We start from the raw sequence: 27,832 nt of genomic DNA, 5'->3' as shown, positions 1-27,832 counted from the left end.
TATTTATACATAACATAGCTTACATAGAGAAGTTATGCATATACATTTCAATTTTTCACGTGTAAAATTTATTAACATTCCTTTTTATGTATTATATGTGGATATGTGGGTATAGATAGTGGTAATTTGTATCTGCATATATATATGCAGTATAGAGAATTAAAATTAGTATTTACACTGCAAATTTCACACTCTCGCGACTCAGTGTGAACTGTATGATAAAAATCTAAATTAAATTTATCCAAAAAAAAATATTATTTTCATAAATGTGTACAGTCTACATTCATAATTTTTAGTATATCTGTAGAGGCTCATAGGCACATAACACAGCACCAGCAGAGCAGTAGCGTAATATTGCTCCCATAAAAAATGTTAAACATTGCATAAATTCAGTTTATTTCACTTCATAACGAGCAGAAAGCTCTTCTTTTCATTTTTAAGTATTGCATAAAAAGCATATAGAGCCACCACCACATCATACGCGATAAACCAATTTTATGGTAAAGTGAAGTGGATATAGGGACGAGAAAAAAAGGCCAAAAAAATAAAAAATAAAAGTCGATTGAAATCTACTGTGTGAATTACTCGATTGAGGGAAAAGGTGAATTGAACCTTGAAATAAGGTCAAGCTATACTTTTTGTTCCTTATTACCTTGTGGCTATTTATTCTTTCCACTATCTTTTGCATGAGAAAATTTCATTTTAATATCCGCCCACGTGTATTCAAAACTATTAAATTAAATTAAGTGAAAATATCTTTTAATTTGTCTGGAATCGAGTCATTAGCAGCCAGACTAATCAACATGATTTACTCAACTCTTGAGAATTAAGTACTTAAATGACAAAGAGATTCACCGAGACTTTAATCATAAAATTCATAATTAGGAAATTACCCACAAAAGTTTATAATTTTCATTATGGAAGTGCTATACAGTCTCATTTGAAGCTACTACCCCTTTCATCTTCATCATATCTTAATATTGATATCATAAATTACATTCCGAAAATAATGAATTACTACATAATATAGTGATAAGAAAATGACACAAGCAGAAGCAGTAGTGGTAGCACTAAAATTGTATTAAGTCAATAACCCAAGTAAGCTTTGCAGGAGAGATTTTTCGTGGAACAATCTTGAAAGAGAGTCAATGAGAGAAGTTTAGGACTCTCAAATGCGCAAAAGTGCGAAATAAACTTCGCAAAGCATTCGTTCTGTCGATGATCAAGACGAGAGCGAAAATGCGGGAGAGTAAGAGTATGAAAATGCTGAAATGTTGTTCATATTGATGGGATATGAAACGAAATAAATGGAATATATCTGTGGAAAATAACACCACCCAGTTACAAATCAAATTTTCCGCTACTCAGACGCATCTTTAACGTTATCGTGTCGTATAATATTGACTGTAATAGTTTTTTTTGTCGAGGATATAGCAATAAAAATTTGAAAATAATGTGCAATAATGTATGAAATTTTTATGAATAATAATGATAAGGAATCAAACGGATAAAGACAATTGTGGATAAATAAAAAAACTATTTTTTGTGCTTTTTGTTTGCACGCGACAAACATGAAATGAGGATTAAAATGAAGTGACAAAAGCCGACAGAAAAATGTGTACAGAATGTTGAATTTATTTATGGGCACATTCAAAGGATTACCAGAAAAAAAACATACCACATCACATATAGTGGAAATAAAATAGAATAAAAACAAGCAGAAGTGAGTGAAAGAATAAAGGGGATTAACAATTCGACTATGTGTGACATTTCATTTTTTTTTTTGGTATATCATTGTAACTGACTGCTATTACCATATCGTATTGCGTTGAGTGATAAGACAACAAGGCAAAAAAGAAAAGAAAAAAATATATAATAATAATAAGATAAAGGCAAAGGCAAGAAAAGAAAATTTTGTGAAAGAAAGGAAGTAAGAACAAGACAAGAAAAAATTATATTAAATAGAAATAAATCTTAGAAAGGCGAAAAAAGAGAAGCAAAAGAAAATAAGAAGAAGAAGGAATAAATTTTCTGTTTGTAGAAAAATTTGCAAAGAGCCGGGTGGTATGTGATTGTGATGATGGTTTGAAGGTGAAAATGGATTCCATTTTAACGCACTTCCTCTTTCCTTTCGTTACATCTTTTCCCATTTTTTTATATTTATTTCTGTTCCTTTTTTTAACACAACCATTGACATTACACGTTCAGCCTTACATTTCCTTCCTTCTTTTAAAAGTAGGAATAGAATTTCCATCTTATCGTTGAGCTTTTTATTGCTGTGGCGACAATTTTTCATGTAAAACGATGAAGATGACGACGACAACGAGTGAGTGCCACTCTTAGGGATCTCATTGCATTAAAAGTACTTTGAATTGTGAAAAGCAAGCGTAAAAAATGAGACAAATTGTGTATGCACTTATGTGTTACAATTTAGCAGTAGAGATGATGAAGAGGATTAAAATGGATTCACAAAATATCTTTTGATAAGGATACATTCATGCAGACATTATAATCTTTTATTGTAGATTATTATTACCTTAAAATTTTAACTTATGAGAATTAACATGCTGTGCTTATCGTTGTATGACAGTGATGGGCAACCTGTGGAAACGCTACGAACCGTACGCCGTGTGCGGTTTCTATCAAAACTTTCCACCAAGGTGTGTCTTGAACAATAAAAGGTGCGCGTCACTCTTATGTGGAATTTTTCCATATTAGCCAGAATTGATCAGGTTCTGTAAATATTTTACTTTCTGATCTCAGTGTAGGATGATACTCGGAATGAGAATAAAGCTTAGTCACTGCTTAGTAATCGATCTTAATTGAATTATGCAAATAATTTTAATCATTACGGACCACTCAGCTTCAAATGATGATTAATTATGATTAACTTCAATCTATGGCAATTTACGACCCTTCTCATTCCTTTTTCGGCTTCCATTTAAAACCTTCAAACATAACAATAATAATACACAGTGGATAAAACAGTTTGCATGCCTCATTTACCGCAAATCTAGACTTCACGATCATCATATTTTAATTCAAAATTGAGTGGCATTTCATAACAATAATGATGATAATCATGAAATAGTGAAATGGCAATATTAGATTACGTCATAAAATTGCATTATTAAATTTGTGGCTCTTGTGCATGCACGATAGCGAATAGTAATAGTAGTATTAATATCAACTCTACTAGCCGAGAACGATAAAAAAGGGAGATGGGAAATTAAAGCATTCTCTATATTTTTTTTGATATAAAGCTGATATCAGTGCTTGATGCTCTAAAACAGAAACCACTATATTTGCCATTAAAGTCAAGCAAATAATTCTCATTCGAGATCTTATCCCTTACATATACATACTAACTCTTATGAAGAGGAAAGAAGAGGGAGAGAAATAATTGTGATAGCAATCAGCGTAATATTACCATTTTATTAAATGGAATGTGAAAATTGAATGACGGTCTGCAAGGTTGAGTTGGGTTATTCGTCGGAAGTATTATATGCAGTATCTATATATATATATGTATGCTTGCAATAATACCATTTTTACATGAAACAAAATATAAAAAAAAATCTCAACAGAATATTAAAATGAAAAAGTTTCTATAAACGAGAAGTAAAGAGCCCTACATAAATGCATATGGTAAAAAAATGGAAATAAGTAAAAGAGAAAATGAGTGAAAATTGCGGGTAGTCGGGAAAGAGTAGGGAATGAGAAGGAGAGATAAGAGATAAACAATGTTGTACACAAAGGAGTATTTCCATATTTTTTTTGTGAATTGTTCTACCACATCCAAATGTGATGGTCTTATAAAATAACGAAAAGCACTAAAAAGCTAGGATGAATGACAGAAGAGAGCTTAAACATCACTTTTATATGTACATATGCATATTGTGCTATTACGCGTGGGAATGTATTCATCACTAAAATTTTCGACATTCCATCTCTCTATCTTACTTCCATTCATTCACTTACACTCAGTTATCTATATCTATTGAAGACAATACTTGTAGTCGACGTTTATTTTCTTCATGCATACATGATCAACCAGCCATGATGATGTTGGTGTTGATGTATTTTTTATCCTACTTAAATCATTTTTTGAATATTTTTCCTCCCTTTTGCTCTTTTCTCTCTATCATCATCATCATCATCAACGCCAACATCTATGGTATGCTTTATTATATAGACAAAAATTTGTAGTTGTGGTATGTAGCCAACATAGCGCATAATGCTTTTCATATAATCGAAAAAGAGCAGCAAAAGCGGGCACAAGTTTTGAATAATTTATGAAGCAAAAAAATCGTGACCCAGTTTGTTTGAATGTGTGGAAGTTCCTTTTACTCTCATTTCATTCGAAATGGAATTCAAAATTATTTTCCTTTCCTCAATTCATCTTCTTCTTTTAAACTATAATTTTATGATGTCATCATGTCTTTTAATCTTGAATAAGAGAGCTTGATGTGCACATGTGAACATAAGTCAAGCCATTCCGAAATTAAAATGTAATCATTTACAATTTAACATCATAATATTATCGTTTCATGTTTACTTGACTCGATGATTTCATTCATTCCCTGCTTACTCTTTCCTTGGCTGCTTATAAGCATAAACAAACATTATATATTTTTTATTTCATTTTCTTTCCTCTCGTTTTTTTTTTTTGCAAAACTTGTGGTAAGGTGTGCACGAATATGCCTTAATATAAATATATAAATTTTGTACCTACCCGTGCAAACTCAAAAAAAGAAATGTTGAGGAATTATTTATAAGATTCTATTAGAATTTATTGAAGCTTTAATAAATTCTTACTTTATTCAAGCTATGCCTTTACATTGTTTTAAGAAAGCATTAAAGAAAAAAGGGAGCCCCTTACCTCTATCAATAATTAACTTTCCTTTTCTCTTTCTCCAAGGATTCTTAAACTTAGCAATTTCTCTTTGTGGTTGGAATATTGATTTTTTGACAGTCTGTCTTGTGATTTGCGTAGGGAAGCTTCTCTCTATCTTATGAAAAATTAGTATGAATATGATGATATTTAAAAGATATTAAATCTGTTGTTTTCAATCTTCAAACCAGATTGCGTCATTAACGGTTCGTTTAAATTGATTTAAAATTCATATACCGTTGATATAAATGTAGTTGATTATCCCTTTTTTGATTATATGCATCAGAATCTGAATAAATATTGAGTTGTTAGTCCCCTCAATGAAAATATCTAGTCTGTTTTCAATCTTCAAAGAGTCAAGATATTTTGTAAGTTTTCCGAAAGTATCTTTAAAGTTACTTCATTTACAAGTTATAGAAGTAATTCCAAGACAATTTTTATCAGAAATACTTGAGATAATTCATAAAAAGTTCATTTTCATAAAAATTAGATGATTTATTTTATGTAAACAATGTCGTTCTTAAGAAAAATGAGATTTTTTAAGAGCTTAACCTTTTTTGTGATAGCTGCAGACACATTTAACCTTTGAATGTTAAGAATGATTTGTAAACAATTTCAAAGAAGTCTAATTCAATTCATGAATGCTTTTCAACTCTTGGATTACATACTTTTCTCTTTTATTCTTATCTTCCTCCCACGCGCTGGGATCTTTAATGCCTTCAAAAAGACAACAACACAAAAAAAAAGTTTTGAGTATGTATTAATTTATTTTCTGAGACATAATAGAGTCAAATTCACATAATGATGCTGAGAAAATTAATTAACCTTGCCTACTGCGACGACCTCTTATCAAAGCGAATGTGAAAAATTATTAAGACCATTACGGAACGTTAAAAGGAAATTGTAATGAGCACTCATTAATTTTTTATTCAGTCTTCTTCCTTAAAGCAGCAACAACAAATCTTTTCGTCTCATCTACTTCTATTTCTCAACGAGGAGGCTTAAAGCCGATTTTCGGAATTTTCTCGTCGATTTCAAAACATAAAGTGAATGTGATTTACTCAAAAAGGCATAAGATCACAAATAAGAAGAGGATAAAATATAAAGCCAACAATTTATTTATTTGTACCATCATTCGAAAGATGTTTTGTTATTCTTTTACAAGAGCTTTTGCCTTTACATTCACACGCTTCTTAGCTTTTCTCATTCCATTCTCCTTTTTATTTTCTCTTCAATTATTATTTTAAGAAAAGGAACTTCTTTTTCTCTCTCTGTCTCTCTCTCTGTTATCTGGCTTGTATTATTTCTATCGCAAAAGAAAGAAGCGAAAAGAACACAAGAGCAAAAGTTTTCAATTCAGATTTTTCCATTTCAAATTTTTCACTTTGTTTTTTCAACTGACTGTTAAGGATTTGATTCATAAATGACGTTATTTGATGTCCGGTAGGGTTATTGTTACTCTGTATATACCTTATGATCTCGATATTTTCGAGTATGTAGAGAGCAGCGAAGGGTTGAGGATGAATATATATTGACTCCCTTTAAAGCTTCTGCTTTATCCTCTAAGCTTCCGTAATCTCTACACACTTCAAAAATATCGAGATCATAAGGAATATACAGAGTTATGTATCTTGTAAGGAAAGTAGAATTGTATTTTTATACCGATTTGCATCCAACTTTATGTCGAATCCTTTCGACAATTTACTGTGGTTCAGTCAAGAACCGAAGTTCTATATTTTCTGCATTTGTGGACGAACTCTACAATAAACAAAATATTGATTGAGATATCAATCTATGGTGGGAATCGAACCTATGATGTGAGTTACAGACTGCTGATCTGATGCTTAATCTTTTTGCCTCAAAGGATCTCTCTTGCAATGATAGATTAGTCTACATATGGTTTGATATTCCACATTCAAATGTATTAAGTAATAAAAAGTAATATTTGATACATTTCCATGCTCGATAGAGCACTGTCATATCGCCGTATGAACAGTAAAACGTCTGTCGGTCCTGTCGGCACCATAACGGCTGATTTCGATCCATTTTCAAGAAAATACCAAGAAAAACACATTTTTCAATATACGTCATTAGCGAATGGCCCTAAAGCGATGTAGATGATGATTATGGTGATAAACAGAGAGAGAATGAGCATGACAAAAAAAAATAATAATAATATGGTATGAGGATTGTAAAAAGCTGTTCCTTTTTCGTGCTTTCAATGAATGTTAATTTAAAGTCGAGTTGAGACATGATGAGATGAATATATGATGCATACCCATCAGCATCATCATCATCATCATCATAATAGTTGTTGCTTAATTGTCAACATAAAGACGTCTCCTAAATTAACATTTCCCACAATTCAACAAAATTTAATTTCTCCATCTCTATCATTGTTCATGTATCTACGAGAAACTTTTTCCTTAGTCGTCAAGAATGAAATTGTTTGGGATACATTTGAAGTATGAAATCTAGGAAAATTACGAAAATCTTGACGAGTATGAAAAAGTTTTTTATTTTCTTTTCCCCTTTACTGGTTTACCACAAAATTCTCTAGCATTGAGGCTGAACGAGATTAGAAAAATGATGAAGATGAAGATGAAGGGAAAAGGTACAATCACGTATGTGTACACGAATATGTATGGATAAATACATCTACGACAGTTATATTATTATGTGAAATATATTTTCAACGTTTTTCATTCACATTTCATTTAATATTGTGAAAATTTCCATGGAAAATGCTTGTGCTAAAAGCCCCGCAAGAATTTTCGAATACACAATGTAAATTCCACATATTAAATAATGAATTTGTGTTATACAAGGATGAATTCAATTCATTTTATTTACTCAAAGTTTAAAGGTAGAAAATTTTAGAATAGATTATCATTTCCTTCCCCTTAGAGACACTCGTATCCTGAGGAGTTGTCCACATTTTAAGTTGTTCCATTAAGGAGAGCTTCTATAAATTCTAAAATGACTTTTCAGTGTTGTCTGAACTTTTTTGCAACATGGTACTCCTGGTGTTAAGTCACAACCAAAATCACACATAGCAAGGGTGTATTCAGGGGGAGGGAAGGTGCTTAGGGTCAATATTCTGCATATTATTAAGGTTTTTCGCCAACCTTGAATAATTTCTGGTTATACACCTGAAACATGGCATACGGCTCATGATATTTGTAAATAACTTTGACGATATAGTCTAGTCTCTAGGTCAGTGGTTCTCGTATGTCATGGACTTGAGTTATTGCTTAAGTAACACTGCTCCTATTGTAAACTTGCCATACTCTATTTTAACCCTTACCATGCTTGAGTTAAACTTCTGATATACACTCAATAAACCCCTTAAGATATTGACGAACACACTGAGACTAGTGGAAAGGAAGAAGTATCGAGTCTATGGAATGGTTTACTATCGTTTGACCATTTTGATTCCGGATCCTTAAGTTTGCCTTAAGCAGGATACTCGTTGGTCTAGATAAAAAACCAATTTTCCAATTGACGTAACTTAAAAACAATCCCGTCCTTATATAACGATCATTCGTGTTTTTTATGCAATCTTTTGGAAATGTACAAGAAGTAAAAAGATACTTCAGGTAAAGTAAAGTAAAGTAAAGTAGCGGAAAAAACTTAAAGCAAAAAGGTTTCACATTTCACGTTACACTTGCCAATCCCAATTCTTTTGTTTTTCTTCTTCCTTCTTGTATATTTTTTGCTGCTTCTGTTTGAAGAATGTTAAGTAAAGAAAGGAGTTAGAAAAAGAAAGCTCATTGGACATCTAAGAAAACAAAAGAACAAAAGAGTCATTCGTATCTAGTAACTTTTTTTTTGTGTATTGCATAAGCGATTTTTCTCATGTTTTCGTTCTGTTCCTTCAGCTGCTATATTTCCTCCCACAATCATTTTCATTTCTCATTTTGCTTTGAAGTCGACAGCATGTCGATGCTTATTTCATTCTATTCTAACATACATGTCACATTTCATTGTATATGCTACGGGATATGTATGAAAAAAAGAGAGTCCCGGGAAGGGTATAAATAAGTATAAAAAAAATAAAAATTATTCAGTAGCTGTGAGAAGTACAGATACTTATATGTTAGCACACATTTTTTTCATTAAACATACAACAGAAACATTGTTTAAGGGCATAAAAAACAGAAGCACAGCAAATACATTGTTTAAAAAAGAGATGAGATATGAATTTCATATCATACTAAGTTATTGTGAAATGGTAAAAACTTTCTAAATTCTCTTTACAATTTGTGCTTTTTCTTCTTCTTTTCATTCTTTATGAGAAAGGAATCATGCGGGAAGTATGTAATAATGTTTATGAAGTTGAAGAAGCTTTTCACTTGCTCTTCACAAAAAAAAAAAACGAAAACTGTCTCGTAATGCTTTTTAATTTATTATAAGCATGCTTGAATTACAATGCATACAATTTGAAATGTAATGCCAGCATTATTTCGAGGAAGTGGGTTCTTTTGAGACAAACTGTCGCTGGGTTAATGAACAATTGTATCGCAACTACATACCATTTCTGATTGAATATTCCAAAATGACCGAAATATTGAGCCTGATTTGCTTCATGACGGTAATATACATGATTATCAGTCTAGTACCTTAATGAGTCTTGAACAATCCGAAAGGGTCCTGTTCACCTTATGTTGCTTTCTTTGTACAAGTTGACATCGGAAATGGTCGTTTGAATCTCTTGCATGATTTTAAGCTTCCATCCTTCAGACGAGTTGCTTTTACACTATCCGTTAACGTATTTATCCCGGCATATAGCTCGTTAGTCTGTGGTGTATTTAGTGTTGCTCACAAGAAGGTTGATACCTTGACATTTGGACAGCTTCGGAGTCATATTTCAGCTTCTAAATCTCCCATTCCAAAAGAGTAAATTGGTTACAGTAAGGACCAGCTCAACCTGTATAGATAAATAAAAACCAAATCACTTCTCCTTGGATACGCCACTGCCTTCAGCAAAGCAACAATCAAGATAATTAAAGATATGATCAAATTTACAGCTAATTAATTATCATTTTAAAGGCAATGTAAAAGAAAACATTAAAAGCTTCCCATTTATATCCTCGGAATGTCTCTGCTGCTTCCTCATTTCTGTAATGTTTATACTTTCGGTGTAACCAATATCTTTCTACTTTTTATTTTAAAAAATTTATATGAAAAAGCTCTTCAGGGTTGCAGCCAAAATTGAATTGGAAGGCATAAAAAAAAGTAACAAAAACTCTTTGAAGCATAAAGTGGAATTTGATTAAAATTTCATACTTCTCCTTCTGCTGCTTGTAAATGTATATATTTCATCATCAATTATTGGGTGTATTAAAAGCTTTCCGTCTCGCTTATTCCAACAAAAAAAATTCATTTCTCGTTGAAATTCATGTTGAGGTTATTAAATTATAAGGCAGAGAGAAGGAATTTGCAATGAATAAGAAGATTTTCTTAATTTTTTGTATTTTCTTCTTGCTCATTTCTCGTTTCTTTAAATATAATTTGAAAATCACGCTAAGGGCAATCTTGAATACATAAATTTATTTATAAAATATTAAAAATTCAAAAATCCTTGAACATAAGGGACTCAATTGTATCAAATGTACGAAGCATTTTCATTGCTTTACATGCCGTATCATAATTTTAAGATTATCTGAGTAAAGTCAGACATAATATGAGCCACGGCTCCTTTTTTAGGAGATGAATTATGTAGATGGGAATGAGAGAGATTATAAGAAAAAGTAAAAATGAAAAATCTTTCTTATATTAAAGCTCATTTGTAACTTTTAAATCCCATATTCTCTTACATAAGCTCAGCATTACTTTACTTATCATCATCACCATCATTATTGTTATACAGTTTTTCTTTACCCACACTCTTCCTTCTTATTCTTCTTCTATTGAATTGAATGAATCAAAAATATTTTCCTTTTCATCGTCAATGTCTTTAATGGATGTGGATGTTTGAAGGATCAAGGGATGTTTATAAATGTCGTTCATTTTTCAAAGGACATGAGGGGGATTTGCAGGATTGCAAGGAGTAGTTGATAGAATGGTGGAACAGAGAGAATTCAGAGTCTCTTTTGAATGTCTGAAGGAATCCATCTCTAACTTACTTACTTACTGTAACCATGTTCCTATGCTGTGCTTATGTTACAATAATAGGCTTTCGATCTGATTCTGTTGTTGACTGTGCTACCAAATTCGTACCAATTCGCTGTCCGCATGTTGAGCTGAGTAGCGCCAATTAGCTTTTGAACCTCCTATCCAGTGTTTTCTTGCGGTGGATTCCAACCAAGGACAGTGTACCGAACTTGTATTTTGTCCCTGAATAATTATCTCTGGCAAGAATCCTTCTCTACACGGTTCTATGTTTTTATACATAAGTTTTGCAACAAAGCAATGTTGCTGAACATGCTTCTTACTTCTTTTGAATCTAAAGATGTGTAAAGCTCCACAAAACTTCTGTGATATAATCCTAGTCAACAATTCTTAAGTTAAACTCTTACTTCTAGTCAACTTCTAGTCCCTCCGTCCCTTAGATGTCCAAAAATCTCATTTATCATAAACGTCATTTATAAACGAATCAACAAAAGAATTATAATATCCATAAAAGAATAAACAGAATTGAAGATAAATAAAGGGGCAAAAATAAATGAAGATAAAACCATAACAGGAAGGAAGGAAGTTTGGTGGGAGAGTCAGAGTCGAATGTGCGTGAAGAGATTTTTATCTTTCAAGTCACATAATAGTAAATCGCCAACAAACACCATTGACAGTTCCAACATTTCATTATTATTATTATTATGCGACTGACACAGTGATAACATTATTTATTTTATTTACCAGTATGCTTCAGTAGAGTAACGATTTTCTCATTGCCACTTCCACTGCCATACAATATTGTCATAGTTCTGCTATTTTTCCTGTCAATTATTTATTCCAAGTTGGTAATTTATCGTTTTGCCATTTTTGCGACATGCTTTATTTTCAGTTTTGCTAACTTTTATTTCGGCTTGTAATTTATTAAAAATATTTATTTATTTATTTAACATCACACACCCACAAATATAAATCCAGCTACAATATTAGTTTGGTTATTTAATAAGGGGATGGTTCACTTATCACATCACGCTGTTAGGAAGGGGGTCAAGATTTTTTTACTCGTTTAGTTACGGATCCTAATTGAGCATTCTCGTGGACGGAGCTCTTACCTTACTCTGCACTTGAGAGCACTTATGGGGAGGGAGAAGGAGGCATCAAAAAGTCGATTAAAGTCACGTAATAAGTGAACGGCCCGTGAAATAAAATTTAATATTACATATTCTGTACTTAACCTATGTCCGGGATTAAATTTCGTTTACTCCCCAATCTACCCAGTCTCAGTCACCAACTGCTGATTTGGCAGTGTTATATTGTTTTAATCATTCATTAATTATTCAACTTTTGTCGGATTTATACTAGTCCATAGAGCTTAGAATGAAAAAAAGTTGAGAGTTCTGAGATGAGAATGAATAAAAAAAGAAAGCTTTTTAATGTTATGCGATGAAGCTCCTCTAGCTTGTTTGAGAATGGCATCATAAATCGCTGACCCAAAACACCGAAAAAGCAATTTCGAGAATATAATTTTTTTTCCTTACCTCATCCTTCCATTTAATCTTCCTTCTTTATTCCACTCAATGTCCCAAAATTCTCATAAAGCTTTGCCTTCTTCTCACTCACTCCATTACTTGTCACATACTTTCTAGTTTCTAGTTGTACCTCCTCCGGACCCTTGTTGTCATCAGAAATAATGTGAGAAGTAGAATGGAATTTAAACATTCAAAAAAAAATAGCAGAACGCAAACCATATGTATGAATAAATGAATAACATAGAGTATATGAGTTCAGAAATTAAATTAAATTTTAGAAACTAGAAAGAGAACAGCAAGCAAGACTGGAAGCGAAAAGAATAAAAAATGTTAGAATAATATACCATCTACTTCATATAGCCATACTCGCATACTGTGTATGTTGTATGTTGAAAAAGGGAAATAAGGAGCAAAAAATAAAATCATGTTTGTGGATATAGAGGGAATTTAAAGTCTCATTGTTTGTGTGTACTTACAGATACCAGGATTATACAATATTAAACCAAAGTGAAATCGCAAACAGGAGGAGAAAAAATGAAATGAAATAAAATTGTGAGCAGCAACGAATGAGTAAAAAAAAGAAGGATGAAAATGTTTGTGTATGTCGGCAAAATATGTGTGTGAGGAGATTAAAAACAAGTTTATGTAATGGCAATGATATGAGGAGAAAGAATTGAAATTAAAACTAAAAAGTTGAGTGAAATTGTGTATGGAAGCTTAAAAACAACGTCGTCAACGACATCAAGAACAGAAAAATAGTAACGAAAAGAAAAAGTTTGCGAACATAACCATACCGACATACCGTATATACAATTTTAAGCTTCTTGCTGAAATGCTACATGAAATTGAGTGTTTTTTGTGGTAATTTTACATGAAATTCAAAGTAAGGCATAAATGCTGAACTGTGGGATTTGATACTGAAAAACAGTAATGTTGGAAATACGGATTCTAGTCTTTTGGCTTCCTTCAATATTACTAGCTATGAATACAGGTAAGGAGATTAAGATTATGATTATACTTTGAAATGTGCAATATCTTGTTGAATATCTACGAACTGGATGGAAAGGGATTTTCATTTCCCATCACTTTTTTTAACTCACTAATTCGCGGGTTTTGTTTTAACAATTTCGTACATCAGCAAAAGCCCAGAGAGATAGGATATGGTATTTTTTAAAATTACAGGTCATGAAAAGATTACTTTCAGGAGAGAATAAAGATTCGGCATACTCTACTGTATCCCTAATCGATACTTTTTAATACTAATTTTCATGCTGTGAAGCATGCATCAATTTGACTCCTGCTGTGTGTGAGTGTATCAGCTTATTTAAATACCCAATGTTATCATTGAAATACATGTTGATTTATTCCTTATTTGGCAAATAAAGTTAATTTGGAAAGTATGTCAATGGGGTCGTTCGATTGCTATGTAACGCAATCATATCCTCAAATTTAGGCAAATTCGCTATATTGTTGTCCTGGAGTTGATTTTTCTGACATTAATATGGGTGACACAGTGGTGGGCAACCTGTTTGACGCCAATATTTTTTGGAAATGTCATGAACTGTATGCCGTGGGAGATTTCGGATTAAGCTTGAAACCTAAGATAAAAGATGCTTACTACTGACCTAACAACATAAATGGAATAGTTTAGAAGTATATAGAATGGTTAAGTGCTACCCGAGAAGTCAACCCCTGTTTTGTTTTGTGAAAATCATTCCGGATTGCCATAAGAGAATTAGCTTAATTAATAAAAGTTTTATTATGTTAAAAAATTACACAAACATCCAAAAATCAACAATAATGTTATTCCCTTCTGGATGATCATTAAATTTCTATAATTAATTGAAGCTTATATGAAAAACAAAAACATGCCCTTTAAAATCTGACTCGGCTGCCTACTCTGTGCTCTTTGCACACACACACGCTACCCATCTAGTAATGTTAAATAAATAAAAAATCATTATTAATGTAAATGAACTTCCCATGATTTATTTACTTAAAATGTAACCAATCTTTTGTTCAATTTATGTACATATGATTACATATTATTTCTATTGTATAAAAGGTTCCAACAAATTCATTCAATTTATCTGTCTTTCTGGCTTTTTTGATTGAACAAACTCAATAGATGAAGCTTCAACTAACGATTTTTATGTCAATATGCTGAACAAGTAACTTTCTATAATATTTTGAGGTCGTTCTACGAATGAATGATTTTTTACATTTCATCAATTCCATTATTTCCTATTCCATTTCATTTATCTCTACTCAATTTTATGATACAAAGTTTGAAAGCTCATAAGAATATTCAAAAAATACTAAAATTTAAATCTAATAGTTTAAAAACTTTTCAGTTCTCAAAAATTGATATCAAAAGCACAATCACAGTAAATCCATTTTAGCAATTTTCAGTATAATAGGACAAACGTTGTCTCACTGGGAATCAAGAACATGTGAAATAAACTGTAAAAAAGGTTTCTTAACATAAATTTGTTGAGAGTAAGCGAGGGAAGGATAAAAGAATGGAAATTGGATGGAAAATCCACTGATCTCATGCAATTTCAATCTTTAATCCATACGAAATCACGAAAGTGAATAAGGAATGAATTTATATGTAGGCGCAAAAGAAAAGAAAAGAGAAAAAAGGCACAGCTTTATTTTTATAGATATTATCTGATGTCTGGTGCCTGTTCTCAGCAATAAATTTCATGTTTCTGACTTTAAGACTGTTACCATGAAGGAATAATTTGTCAAGAGAACTGTGGTATTCAATTCTCTTTGCCTTGAAAAGGAAGCAAAAAAGAGAGAAAAAGAAAGAAAAATCTTTAAGATGAAAATCTGCTGCAAGTTATTTTTCTCATGATATCACATGAATAAAAGCTCTTAAATCTAGCTTCTTTTCTTCCAAAAAATTTAATTTAGTTAAGAAGCTCAAAATTCTCTATTGCATTTACCATTAAAATTGCTACTTTTTCTGGTTCCTCCTTCCTTTTTTTTATTATGCTTACCAGAGAAGTATGTTCGAGTCAGATGCGTAGCTAGGGGGATAGCTCAGCTAGGAGCATATTATAAGTGCGAAGTGTGATGAAGGCTTGGTGTCATATTCGAGCTGTACTAATGTCAAGCCGGTGTAGCGTTTATATGTCATAGATATCTCGTGGTTAGATTGCGCTACCATAAATATGAAGTATATGAGCGTTTCACTGACATAATGCGAGCGCATTATAGCAAGAAACAAATATCAACCAATTTCAGCAATTTTCATGTGCCAAATTTTGATTCCTAAATTGACTTTTCTGATAGAATTTCTTTTTCAATTCCTCGATGCAGCTCTGCCTCATGATATTTTGTATTCCATATAAAATATAAATAAAATGAAATGAAATGAAAAAATAAAATATAAAATAATCTTTAAAAAAAAGAAAATAAGAAGTTAGAAGAGGAGATAAAAATGAGCTATATTGTGTACCTAAATCATGAATATTCCCATGACAACTTATTGTTTGAGATAATGCAGTAGTAGCAATAGTCGAGAAAATAAATAGTAGAGGAAAAAGTCAAGAAACTGCAATTTTTTAAAAGAAATAATATAAGCCATGGCAGCAGCATAAGTAGAAGATGAGTATGCACATACAATTCCTTAGAGTATTACTATCATTTCTGGTATGTGAGCTAAACTCTAACTCATTGTGTTTTCTTCTTATTCTTTCATTCTTCTTCCTCCTTCTTTCTGTATGGATTCCTTTCCATTTTCCATTTTTTCCATTCTATCGCTTTCAACTTACTTTATATTCGTAAATATACTCTATCCTTTTACTCCTTCATATTATATGAATTGAAATGAAAAAAGAAGAAGAACAGAAACCCCTTTTCAAGGAAATATAGAGCAAAAAGACAAGAAGGAGTAAGAATGAGCGCCGAGGATGAATAAAGATTCTTCATCTGATAATTTTTCATTCATACAGCTTCAATAGGTTTCTTCCTATATTTATCGCAGCAGTATGAAAATATGTACCTACATCAATATTCTAAGGTTAAGTACAAGTTTTTTTGCTTCCTTATTTCCTGCCAATTTCTTTTTTTAACTCTCCTAACTTATTCGTTATCATAAAGACCTTCATGAAGGCAAACGTAAGTTTATTTATGATTTTCAATTATTGAAGCATTTATATCTCATGCTGTGAACGATACAAGTAGCACAAAATTTATATATAAGACATAGAAAAAAGGTATCGACGATGAAACTGTATTGATTTTGACCAATTCATAACTTACCACACGTAGTACACTGCTCTTCCTTTCACAGCTTTCTTATTCCTTGAAAGTTTCTTTTCTTCTTCTCATTCTCGTTCGTCCGCAACGAAAAACATTAAGAAAGTGTTCGTTCTTATTGAGTCATTTCAGCGCATTTTTTCCAGACATTAATAATTGATAATTGTGTCAGTTTTCCGATCTATAAACGGAATTTTAAATTTCAAATCTTTTAACGGTTACGACAAATTTAAATTTGACTCAGGAAACATTGAAAAACATTCTAAAAACACTGAAGAACATTATAAAACACTGAAAAACGTTACAAAAATGAAAAATTGTTAATTATTGTATTTAGGCGTAGATTTGAAACTTTTAAATATCTGGCGGGCCATTAACTCGATGAAGCTGATCTACCAAAACAAACTACGATGTCTATATAACAAGATTTTCTTGACCAAAGTGTACTATTAAGCTACAAGAAGAATCAATAAAGCGCTAATAAAGTATTAAAAAATCCTTGATCGACTCGTTTTGTGTGTTATCAAGAAGACAGCAGTTCTGACAGCAAACTTTTTTTTTGCGTGCCAATGAAATGTTAAAAGCCTGTAACCTCAATATACAAACGTTTCATTATCTGAAATTAAACATGAATTATGAAATGTCTGCTACTCATGTAGTCACCATCAGTATATTTTCTCCTTCCATCTCACGTTCAATTCGCATGTATTTGACTCGATATGTTAGTGTCTATATTTACACACTCTCATTCTCTAACAAACTGTATGTTTTCTATGCCTCATTACAGATAATAAATCACTGAATAACACAGACTCGAACAATATTAAGCCAAAGGTATGGGTTGAGACAGACCATCATCGTACAGAGAATGCTATAGACGTCAGCGATAATTTCATTCTGGATGGTAATAATGAGGTTTGTATTTTCACAAAAAATATAGTCCGTACTTACCTATTTATTTTATTATAGATATTATGACTAAACAGCCTGTAATAGCTATTATTTTAAACTTACATTCAACTCAGTAAAATAGTATTTACATGCTTTGAATGTTTCAACTTTTATACGTTTTTCCATTTATTATTTTGTGGAGAGATGTGGATGCATTACTTATGTAAATGTTTGTCTACGCCAAAGTTTTGTGTTTTTTGCATGCAAACAAAATAATAAAATGGGAGGCAAGCAAAAAAGGAACTACTAAATTATAGTTGTTCATAATATAAACTATAGAGATTGTTATAAAATGAATAATAATAAGACTTAACTTAATTACATCATTGAGATACTGCTCTTCCTTACCCTCATTCATTGCTATATTTCATGTACCCAACTCAACTCAACTCGACTGTATACTGAGAAATTGCTTATAATTAACTATGGAGACTGCACTTTATAAACAAAATTGCATTTTATTATTTAAATTTTCATTCCTCTATCTCTTCCTCAACGACTTCTTCCTTTTTCTTTTCCGAGAGTTGAAAACTTTCAACTAATAAATTTCCGTTGTGTGCAACTTTTTCATTTCACTGCCGCTGCTTTTGGCTTTTTCCCTCGACTTTAAACATTTTCATAATTTTTTATATTCTTTTCAAAAGCATTCATACACTAATACACAAACAATGCGAGTTCTTCATCATTTTTAATGACGCTGACGATGCTTCTGAATCGCTAATTAGCCTTTTTCTCCCTTTTTTTCTCTCTTCATTTATTCTATTCTCTAAATGCCTTTTATTTTTTAAATTTTAATATTCACTCTACTCGCGATATTAATGGAGGGAGACGGCAGAGTATCAAAAACTCGGAATTTACATTCAGAACTGATTTTATTAATCAAACCTTTAAGCTTTAAAAATGGACAGAAGGAAAAATTAGTTTAAAGATCTTGAAAATAGCAAAGGTTGCTTAAAATTGATTAATTTGCTAGATTTTTCCTAAAATTTTAATTTAAATCCTTCCAAATAGTAAGCATTGAATTTTTATTTAGAGTTAAATGCTCATTTATCTAAATTTAAGTTTAATTAAAGACTCTTCACGGATTTAATTTAATAACAACGATGTTTATTATTCAATGAACAGAAACAGACTGAATATTTACAACTATTTGAAGGGGACTAACAACTATAAATGGGGAAAACTACTAATTGTGGTTAATCACAATTCAAAATTAAAATAACTGTTAGCATATTCTGAATAAATTTACTTCACAAACTCATCCATTGTCAGATCAAACCACTTTTCCATTGAAAAATGTCAAGCTAAACCTTAATAATCCAACAAATTAATAGTTTTCATAACTTATTCATGAAATGTCTACAATTCATTGTGATAGCAGAGATCATGATATTTGATCAACCTGAATTTTCATACCCTGTAATGAAAATTGAGTGGAAAAAGGAAGAAGATGAGGAAGATCTAAAAAAGTTCAGTTCCTTTTCAGTTGACAAAAAAAAGAAAGAAAGGAGAGAAAAAAAGTTTTATTTGCACGCTTTTTACTAATTACATTAAAAATGAACATTTCCTGAACTCGTTATCAGCGGGTGACCCCCCGCGACAATCAACCGCTCGGTACTTTACAGTTCGTCTATTGAGAATTCCTTTTAAGTTCATCCGTTGCCATTTTCATCGTTCTAATTTCATTTCTCTTGGTAGTATTTATTTAATTTCCCTCACAAAGAGAGAATAAGAGATAATAGTTAAGAAACGGAAGGGAAATAAGAAGACTTAAAAAAAAGGAAAAGGAAAATTGAAGGAGCAGTGAAGAAAAAAATAAAAAAAATTTAAATTATTATCCGAAGGAAAAGTTTATCATTTTTACAATCAATTTGCTCAGCAACTCAGCTGGCTGTGAAAACTTTTCATCCCATTCATTCATTCGAGAAAAGTTTTTCTTCTAGCTTATGATACTCTTTAGTTGTTCACATGCCATTGCTTGATATAACATAGCTTTCCTTTACTTTTTTTTTATTTGTTGGATTTATATTGCAGCTACTGGTTATTCTCCTCCTTGCTCCAAAGATAGATAAAACTTTTCCCCAAAAATTTGAATATTTTTAATTAAACTTTCAAATTATTATTTTATTTTTTTATGAAGATTTTCGTCGAGACAGCGACGACATACAAAAAAAATGCAATTTTACTCTGTCTCACTCTCTATGTCATAGCCATTTATTCAGGCAGCCAGACAATTTCTCATTGTCATTTATATAAATGACCGCATTTTATGGTGTTTCATTTATTTTAATTTTACCATGTAGGCATTTTTTATTTCCTCTCCTCCTTTTTTATATTGTTGTTGCCTCTGTTTTTTCCGGCATCCCAAAAAAATTCCTCAATTCTATTAAATTGTATATACCATACATATAATTTTTTCCCTACTCTTTAAATTGAGTCGATAAATATTTCATTTTTCATGAGGGTGACATTTTTTATATTTTTGAATTTCTGGAAAATTGGCCATTATTATGAGGCTATTCTTCACATTTCCTTCCCATTGCCATATTGTTTAACTTTCTGTTTATGCCAAAACAGTTCTTCAATGTCGAGTGAAAAATCATCCCTAAATCGCTCCCCAAAGTTCATTGAGGAAGTTTATCAAATGTTTTATTAAATTTTTTATTTTGTCGGAATGTCAATGACTTTCACAAAGACTACTGTGATGATGCTTTTGTATTCTTTTGTAATGCGCGACCTTTGAGATTTATTTTTCAATCATATTCACTTCCTCATTGCAATATGAAACTGTAGGGGCGTTCAGTTAAAGCGTCTAATATTCAGGGAGTGGGATGGTAATCATACAGATCAATTTTGACTCAGGTTCTCCCATATATGTGATGCCAGCTCTATTGCTCGTTATCAATCAATTTTAATTAAACAGAGCTCGAAGTCGACTCAGATTTTGTATCGAAAGCAAACTTGACTTCAAAATATCCGTTAAAAAAGCTTTCAAAAAAGCTCAAATTCAAAAATTCAAATCTTTGTTTACAACCTTTCATTCTTTAAAATTCAGCATTTGTGGACATAATTGCTTATCATATAATCAATCTTTCGTTACATTGTTGATCAAAGTTATGTTTTCAATATGTTAAAAGCTAGTAAAATGTTTAGAAAGTGCTCAAATTTGCAATTTTATGAAATTGTTCTAAAATAAAGAATGATTTAAAATTTTGAACTAAAAACCGTTACGGGTCAAAAATTGTTAGGACATTAAATGCAGACATTCCCACTTCATGAAACTTTCATATTTTTTATTGTCAAACGCCGCAAAATACTTGCTGATTCGATTCAATCTCGCTAAAAAAAAAAGTCAATAAAAAAAAGCTTTTCATGAATATTTTATTGTCAAATTAATATACACAATATTTCCCTTCCTGCTCACTCTTTTATATTTCCACAGCTTATTCATTCACTGTGATTTTATATTTTTTATTATATTGTGGTGCTATATACTTATTTTTGTTATTGTTAAATGTATAACTAGTAGATGATTTGAATCTCAACTCCCCTCACTTAATTCATATTCATGTTAATTCGACACCAATTTGACAATGGCCAAAAATAGCAATGGGGTATTTTCATTATTTTTTCATGTTGTTTCTATGCAAAAAAACAAGAAGAAGTTTTTAATGTTTGTGTGGCAGTGATTATATTTTTGTTATTTGGTTCCAAGCTGTGGTCGTCTGTTTTTGACTTGATTGGTGATAATATCCATTAATTAATGTTGACTTTTCATTAAAATTCTGCAGATGATGTCTTACAATACATCGGTTCAGCTTGGTGGAACAGCTTTTCTCGTCTGTAAAGTGGCGCCGGACATTGAATCTGTAAGTAAATTATCATATCATATTTAAAAATTTATTTATTTATTTTTACGTATTTTCCATCCCTCATGTTCTACATTGTTTAATCCATTTCATTTCATGTGCTGTATATTTTTATTTCGGTGCTTACGATAATTGTTTGTGTGGATGTTGAATATAATGTAGTACAAAACGAACAGTCAGTAAAAAATTCATTTCTCTTAAATAATTTTTATCAGCATGTATATATGCTGTTTATACTGCTACTGCCCTGTGGACACATCCCGCAAATGTCACAAACAAATTACCCGTTATTTTTCATTCTGGCATTGTTTGGTCAGAAACAATTAGCCAAGCCTTCAATTGCCTCTCTGATGCTTATGACTTTTTTTTTCGTTGCTGCTCCTTTTCTATTACACTGCTGGCGATTCCATTCTTTCTTCTACTTGCTGTTCATTTATTCAAATTCCTTTATGTATTTAAAAAGCTCTATTTTGTGTTTTTCTTACGCGTGCTTTCATTCCTCTCATTCTCACCCCTCGCCATATTTCTCTTCAACACCATCAGCGATGAAAATAAAATAAATTTTTGCGGGCAACATTTAAATCACTCATTCATTCCTATTCCTATTCCTTACACATTTCATTTAGCCACTTACTCACTTACTTAGTAAGTCAGTCAGTTAGTCAGTCGTTTTGTAATCCATTTTGTGGATAATATAAAGTCACTAAAAGAGGAAGCATAAAATAAGGATTAATGATAGGACATTATTTTCACACAGCAAACAATTAAAATTTCTACAGTAAAAATTATATCCTTTTTTTAGTGTATTTTTGGATGTATGATACAATCTTATTACTTTTTGAGTACGTCCCTGGCTGTGGATGTTGACTTTGAGAATCTTATCAATTGTTGTGTTTAAGGATGAAGTCTGATCTCAACTCAGTTTATAAATCCAGAATTCAATCCCATTCTTGACAACAATGCAAGAATCCAGCAGAATCAGTCACATCTCGAGAGATGAAGCACATTATTATCTGAGTCACGTCTATTAGGATTAGACTTCAAGCTAGTCATTCAAAGTCGACCATCAGGTGCATTTCTTGACAGGCGTGTTGCCAAGAGAAGAGTAAGCTGAGAGCAAAGCTCATGAGCAGTAACTCCGCTATGACAAATTTCAGACTACGTCCTTGGATGTCCTAATTTACATCAAATTTAAATTTAATTTACATTTTACCAGTTCTGTCTGATTGTAAAAACTGTTATTACTTCCGTAATGAAAAGCAAGAAATTGATAAAAAAAATTCAGCACAGCTTCTATAATTTAGGTCTTGCAAATGTAGAGATAAGGAAATTGTAACGGAAAATTTTATTAGTTTGCAATTTCCGATAAATGGAAGGAGTAGAAATTTACAATAAAATTAATGCTTTTAAGGATCTGAATGTAAAAATTGTCGGTTCTGTTCAGCAAGTTATGATTAGTTTTCTAGAAGGAAGCATTCACAAGTGGCTTCATATATAAGGTCTAAATGTATCCTGAATTTGGTAGAAAATGGTCTTTAGAGGATGCAATTGCTGGACCTAACCATGAACATCACTTCCAATCGTTCACACCACAACCACATTAAAATTGATTGAATTTCTGTGCTAAGCATGTAAACATCATAATGTGGTATAATCGGAAGCCAAATAAATTCCTTGAAAAGCGAGTTGTTCCAAATGTTGCCTTTCTTTCTCTCCTGTCAATGACTATAAAACGCTTTCATCCACACAATAATTTTGCTCCCCTATCAAAACGTTTTCAGATCATTGAGTTCATTGTTTCTCAATCATTTTGTTATGTGTATACACATTGGTTTCTTCATCTTCTTCCTCCTCCTACTGATTTTATTTGCACTTACTTACTCACTCACCCTGCCATGCTCCCTTGTGTATTATGTGAACATATGACTTTTATTTTATACTTTTTTATCTCTCTTATTTCTTCCTTTATATAGAATCAAGTTTCGTGGGTGAGACGCAGAGATTGGCATATTCTATCATCTGGTGATAGTCTGTATACGAATGATGCGCGATTTGTCGCAACGCACGAGCCTACACAAAGTACATATACATTACAAATCAAATTTGTACAAAAGAGGGACCATGGGATATATGACTGTCAAGTAAGTGAATATATTATTTATATTACATTTTTACCTTAGAGTACATGAAGTGACAAATAATGTACAAATCGAGTATGAAAACAAGACATGAGATAACAACTTTTTTTTATCTCTACCTACACGTCTGTATGAATTTCATCATTTTTTTCCTTCATAATCTGCATCATTATTGAGGTAGTACCATTATCATACATAACCTAACCTACTACTTTAATACCATAGAATGTTATCTAACATAGCATATCATGAATAAACATAATTTGTTTCCCTTCTTCAAGCTTTTTTTTCTGTTCCACCTCTCATTTATTATAGCTAGCTACTATGTTAGTCTTATTATTATTATTGTTTTGCAGATAGATAGATACAAGTAGCTACCAGCTATAATATATAAATTGAGTGAAACATTCAGCTATTCCACCATAATATGTACATATACTATGCAAAGTTTTATGTCTTTTTAATGATGCAAACTTTATTTTTTCATGTCAAATTGAGTCAATAATAGCACTTTTAAGTTCTTTTTTTATATTCCCTATTCTTATACATCGAAACTATTTTTGTTGCCTTCTTATTATCGCTTTTCATTGCTCTGTACTCTTTTCCCATGCTTTTTTATTATCATGAAGTTGAAGGCGAATGAAGTACAAGTAGAAAAGTTACTAGAAGTTGAGGTTTTTGAGACAATTTCGCTATAAAAATCCGTTATGTAATACTCTTTCGTAAGGAGCTTTAAATGTGAGAATTATGGAACTTTTTGTAAGATGATAAATTATAGTGGTACATGAGAAATTGAAAAGTATGCAGATTATAAGCAGACAGGAATGTATTTAGGGAAGGGGGAAGTTGTTGAGGTGAAATCCCTTCCTTACAAAATAATTAAATTTTCTAAGGACGAGAGCTGAGTGATATTAAGGCACAAGCCAATTTTCAACCACTAGACAATGCAATCTAGCCAATCCTTTGGCATAAACAATGACTAGGAAAATACCAAGCTGTATCATTACAGCTTAAAACTATGTCTAGGTCATTACTTAGGCCAGTGCTGCAAAAATGCCACGAACCTCATGCCGTGTACAATTTCGATCGTGGCTTATTACCAAGATGAGCCCAGGCTAAAATAAGGGACATCACTGACTTAATTAAGCGTCACTTTTGTCTGAACATGCCTGACTTTAGAGCTTTTGTAGCCAGTCTTTTCAAAAGTTACATCTAAAGTGATCCGAATAATCAGAAAAGCTGCCTACATATGAGACTGTATTCATATGAGGCTGTCTACATATAAAGCTGTCTACATATGAGGCTATCTACACATTAAAGTAAGCAAGCGAGTCAACCCAAAATGTGAAAAGTCAGTTTAAAATCTCGAAATTCCGAATATTTTATTAGTCATCAAAAATTGATGGTTCAATACACAAATTGGATTTTCATTGAGAAATATAACAAAGTAGGTGATGACGAAATTTGATTTATCAAAATGACAAATGGAGTGCAGAGTCATATTTGTCATTCAAAAATATGTTGAAAGGGATTAATATTCAAGAAGAGGGTTCAAACTTATTCTTTTTTTTTATCATATTCACTCACGTTTTGCCCTTGCCACTTGCTACTTGTATGATGATGCATATAATAAAAAGTGAAAATAAAGGGAGTATGAAGGATGAAAGAAAAATTATTCTTGTGGAAACTACATACAGTATAAAGGAGAAACTTTTCAATATACACGCGCTCTTTCACTTATACTCTTAGATGTGTAATGCATTGTATTGTTGCGAACATGCTTTATGCTTTTAGCAGTTTCAAAATCACTTTTAAGCGAACACATTTTCTTCATCTTACTTTATCCACTTTATACTCATTTATATATTCTTTTCTCCTTTGTGATTCCAGTTTTTTTTTTCTTCTCCTTTTATTTCATTTCAACAATTTCTCTCCGCTCATTGCCATTTTAGCTTTCATGCATGGGGTCGTTCACTTATTACGTGACGCTCAAGGAAGGGGGTACCAAGCATTGGCCAGATTGCATTATCTCGTGGTTATAAATTGGGTTGTGTCTACATATTACTCTATTCTCTCTTAGTCTTCTTTATACAGGTTGGGTTATAAGATAGCAAGTAATCCTAGCTTCTTTGTGGGGCTGCCACCCTACAAGCCAGAGGTTTGAGTAGGATTTCAATTTCCTCTTTTAGTAAGTACAAATCCCGGCACAGCATTGGTTACCACCGGTGGTATTTAGAGGTAACAGAAGATACCACGTGAAGGCCCACACTTGAGTCAGCTTCGGATTCGCCAATCCCCCTCGACTTCCCCAATCCCCCTTGACTTCGCCAATCCCCCATGAATTCGCCCATCTCCCTCGACTTCCCCAATCCACACCATACCTCTATGGCTTCTATGAAGATTAAGCTTCACGGAGGGGAGGGGGTAGGGAGCCTTAATGTCGATCACATGTCATGTTACCTAGTAAGTGAACTGTCCCCCAATGATGAAAAGTTGTTTTTTCCCATGAACTTTTTATTCTCCTTCCAAGCTGATGATACTGTACTACTTCTGGTATTGTCATAACAGCTATTTCTTAACTTATAAACGAATAAGTTCTGAATAAGAATAACAAATAAAAAGAGGAACTGAAACATAAAACAATCAAAATCTTGAAAAGTAAAACTTTTTCCTCTGCTTTTCCTTAAAAAATACAGAACAAAAGTTTCAAATGACGCACATCTACGTTAATTGTTTGTCTGTAAGCTTCTTATTTTGTATAAGGATGTGTATGTACGGAGAGGAAATACCTTTGGGGAATATATTGTTTGTGATATCTTCAAAACTGTAACTTGTAATTATCACTTTTCATGGAGGAATTTCTGTTGTATTAGGTAGCAGATACATGTGTAAATGTCAGTTGTGAATTATAACATTGATAAATTCATACCCTAGAGGAATCAATGGATGTTATTGAAACAGATTAACTTACCTGAATTTGAGAACTTTTTTTTTGAGAGATTTTGAAAATAATTTTCAAGATCATCATTGAATTGGATTTATTTTCAAGCCCAATGATGCCTTACTTCCTCTAGCAAGAATAAGTTTTATCAAGTTTTAAATAAGCACTTATTGATAATCTATAAATTGATCTACTTTATTAAGTAAGTGATAAATTTTGATTCCTTTAAGGGGTTGTGCTGTTGTAAAATAATTGAGTCGTTCCTTGAATATTCTTAAATTATGTAATAATTACAGCATAGATAGACAATTGGGAATACGAAAAGAGTAGTGATTTACAGCTATACACATAAAATATACACATAAAGTAGAAAGTTTTCAATAACAAAAATCTGACGTTGATAGATTCCATAGAGACTGATTGTAGTTTACCAAAAAGGATGCCTGAAGACACTAGATATAATATTTTGAACAAATAAGTTAATTATGCAACGGAACACGTGCTATAGAAATAAATAACTGAAACCAAAGGTGTATTTTGAAATTATTTCTTATTTCCTACCTTAAATCTTTTCATAAGAAGCTGTCTAAAGCTTCTGAGACACGAAAATGTCGTGTGCAAAGATCTATTTGGTAAAAGCTTTTACGCTAGTATGCCTTTTTTAGATAACACATATAAACGTATCTATTCATATGTGTGTACTTACTCAATTTTGACATAAAATTCTGCTAAAAGCTCTTTATATCTGCTATCTTTTTTTCTTAAGTCTACATGAACTTTTTTCTTCTATTTATCGTCAATACGAATAAGGTCGTGAAGTTCTATATCTCCTATGAACAATATATATCATCTTGATAGAGAGAGGAGCTGAAATAGCAATCGAGGAATTTCACGTTTGGGAGTCGTTTGGATGTTATGTCATGCTTTAAGGCTGTTGTTCTTAAATAAGTAGAAGAAGACTCAACAAAAATATTGAGAAACTCTTCATCATGTCTCATAATTGTGTAATACCTTGAAGGCATTGCAACTGTGACTTAATGAATTTTGCATTAGGGTGAATTCGAAAATTTTGGAAACTTCATTATTACTTGACACCTTTGACGAGCTTGGTGGAATTGGGGAAG

At 31.8% G+C, this 27,832-nt stretch overlaps 1 protein-coding gene across 4 annotated transcripts in view; it reads left to right on the top strand.

The window, feature by feature from the left end:
- Window positions 1-1,371: 1,371 nt before the first annotated feature.
- LOC139094710 (lachesin-like) overlaps window positions 1,372-27,832 on the top strand; it is a 39,129-nt gene continuing 12,668 nt past the window's right edge. The window contains exons 1-5 of one of the 4 annotated variants that reach the window (XM_070645856.1): window positions 1,372-1,723; window positions 13,016-13,528; window positions 17,597-17,724; window positions 21,552-21,629; window positions 23,603-23,770. In XM_070645856.1, the coding sequence (XP_070501957.1) occupies window positions 13,468-13,528; window positions 17,597-17,724; window positions 21,552-21,629; window positions 23,603-23,770 (435 nt within the window). In that variant the 5' untranslated portion in view covers window positions 1,372-1,723; window positions 13,016-13,467. Of the gene's footprint in view, window positions 1,787-1,891; window positions 2,092-13,015; window positions 13,529-17,596; window positions 17,725-21,551; window positions 21,630-23,602; window positions 23,771-27,832 lie in introns of those variants that run through there. The other 3 variants (XM_070645858.1, XM_070645859.1, XM_070645857.1) reach the window with 3 other exon arrangements.

The sequence above is a fragment of the Chironomus tepperi genome, unplaced genomic scaffold (genome assembly GCF_022539635.2).
Source record: "Chironomus tepperi strain 1889 unplaced genomic scaffold, CSIRO-AGI_Ctep_v1 contig_354, whole genome shotgun sequence".
NCBI lineage: Eukaryota > Metazoa > Arthropoda > Insecta > Diptera > Chironomidae > Chironomus > Chironomus tepperi.
This window is presented reverse-complemented; position numbering and strand designations above follow the sequence as displayed.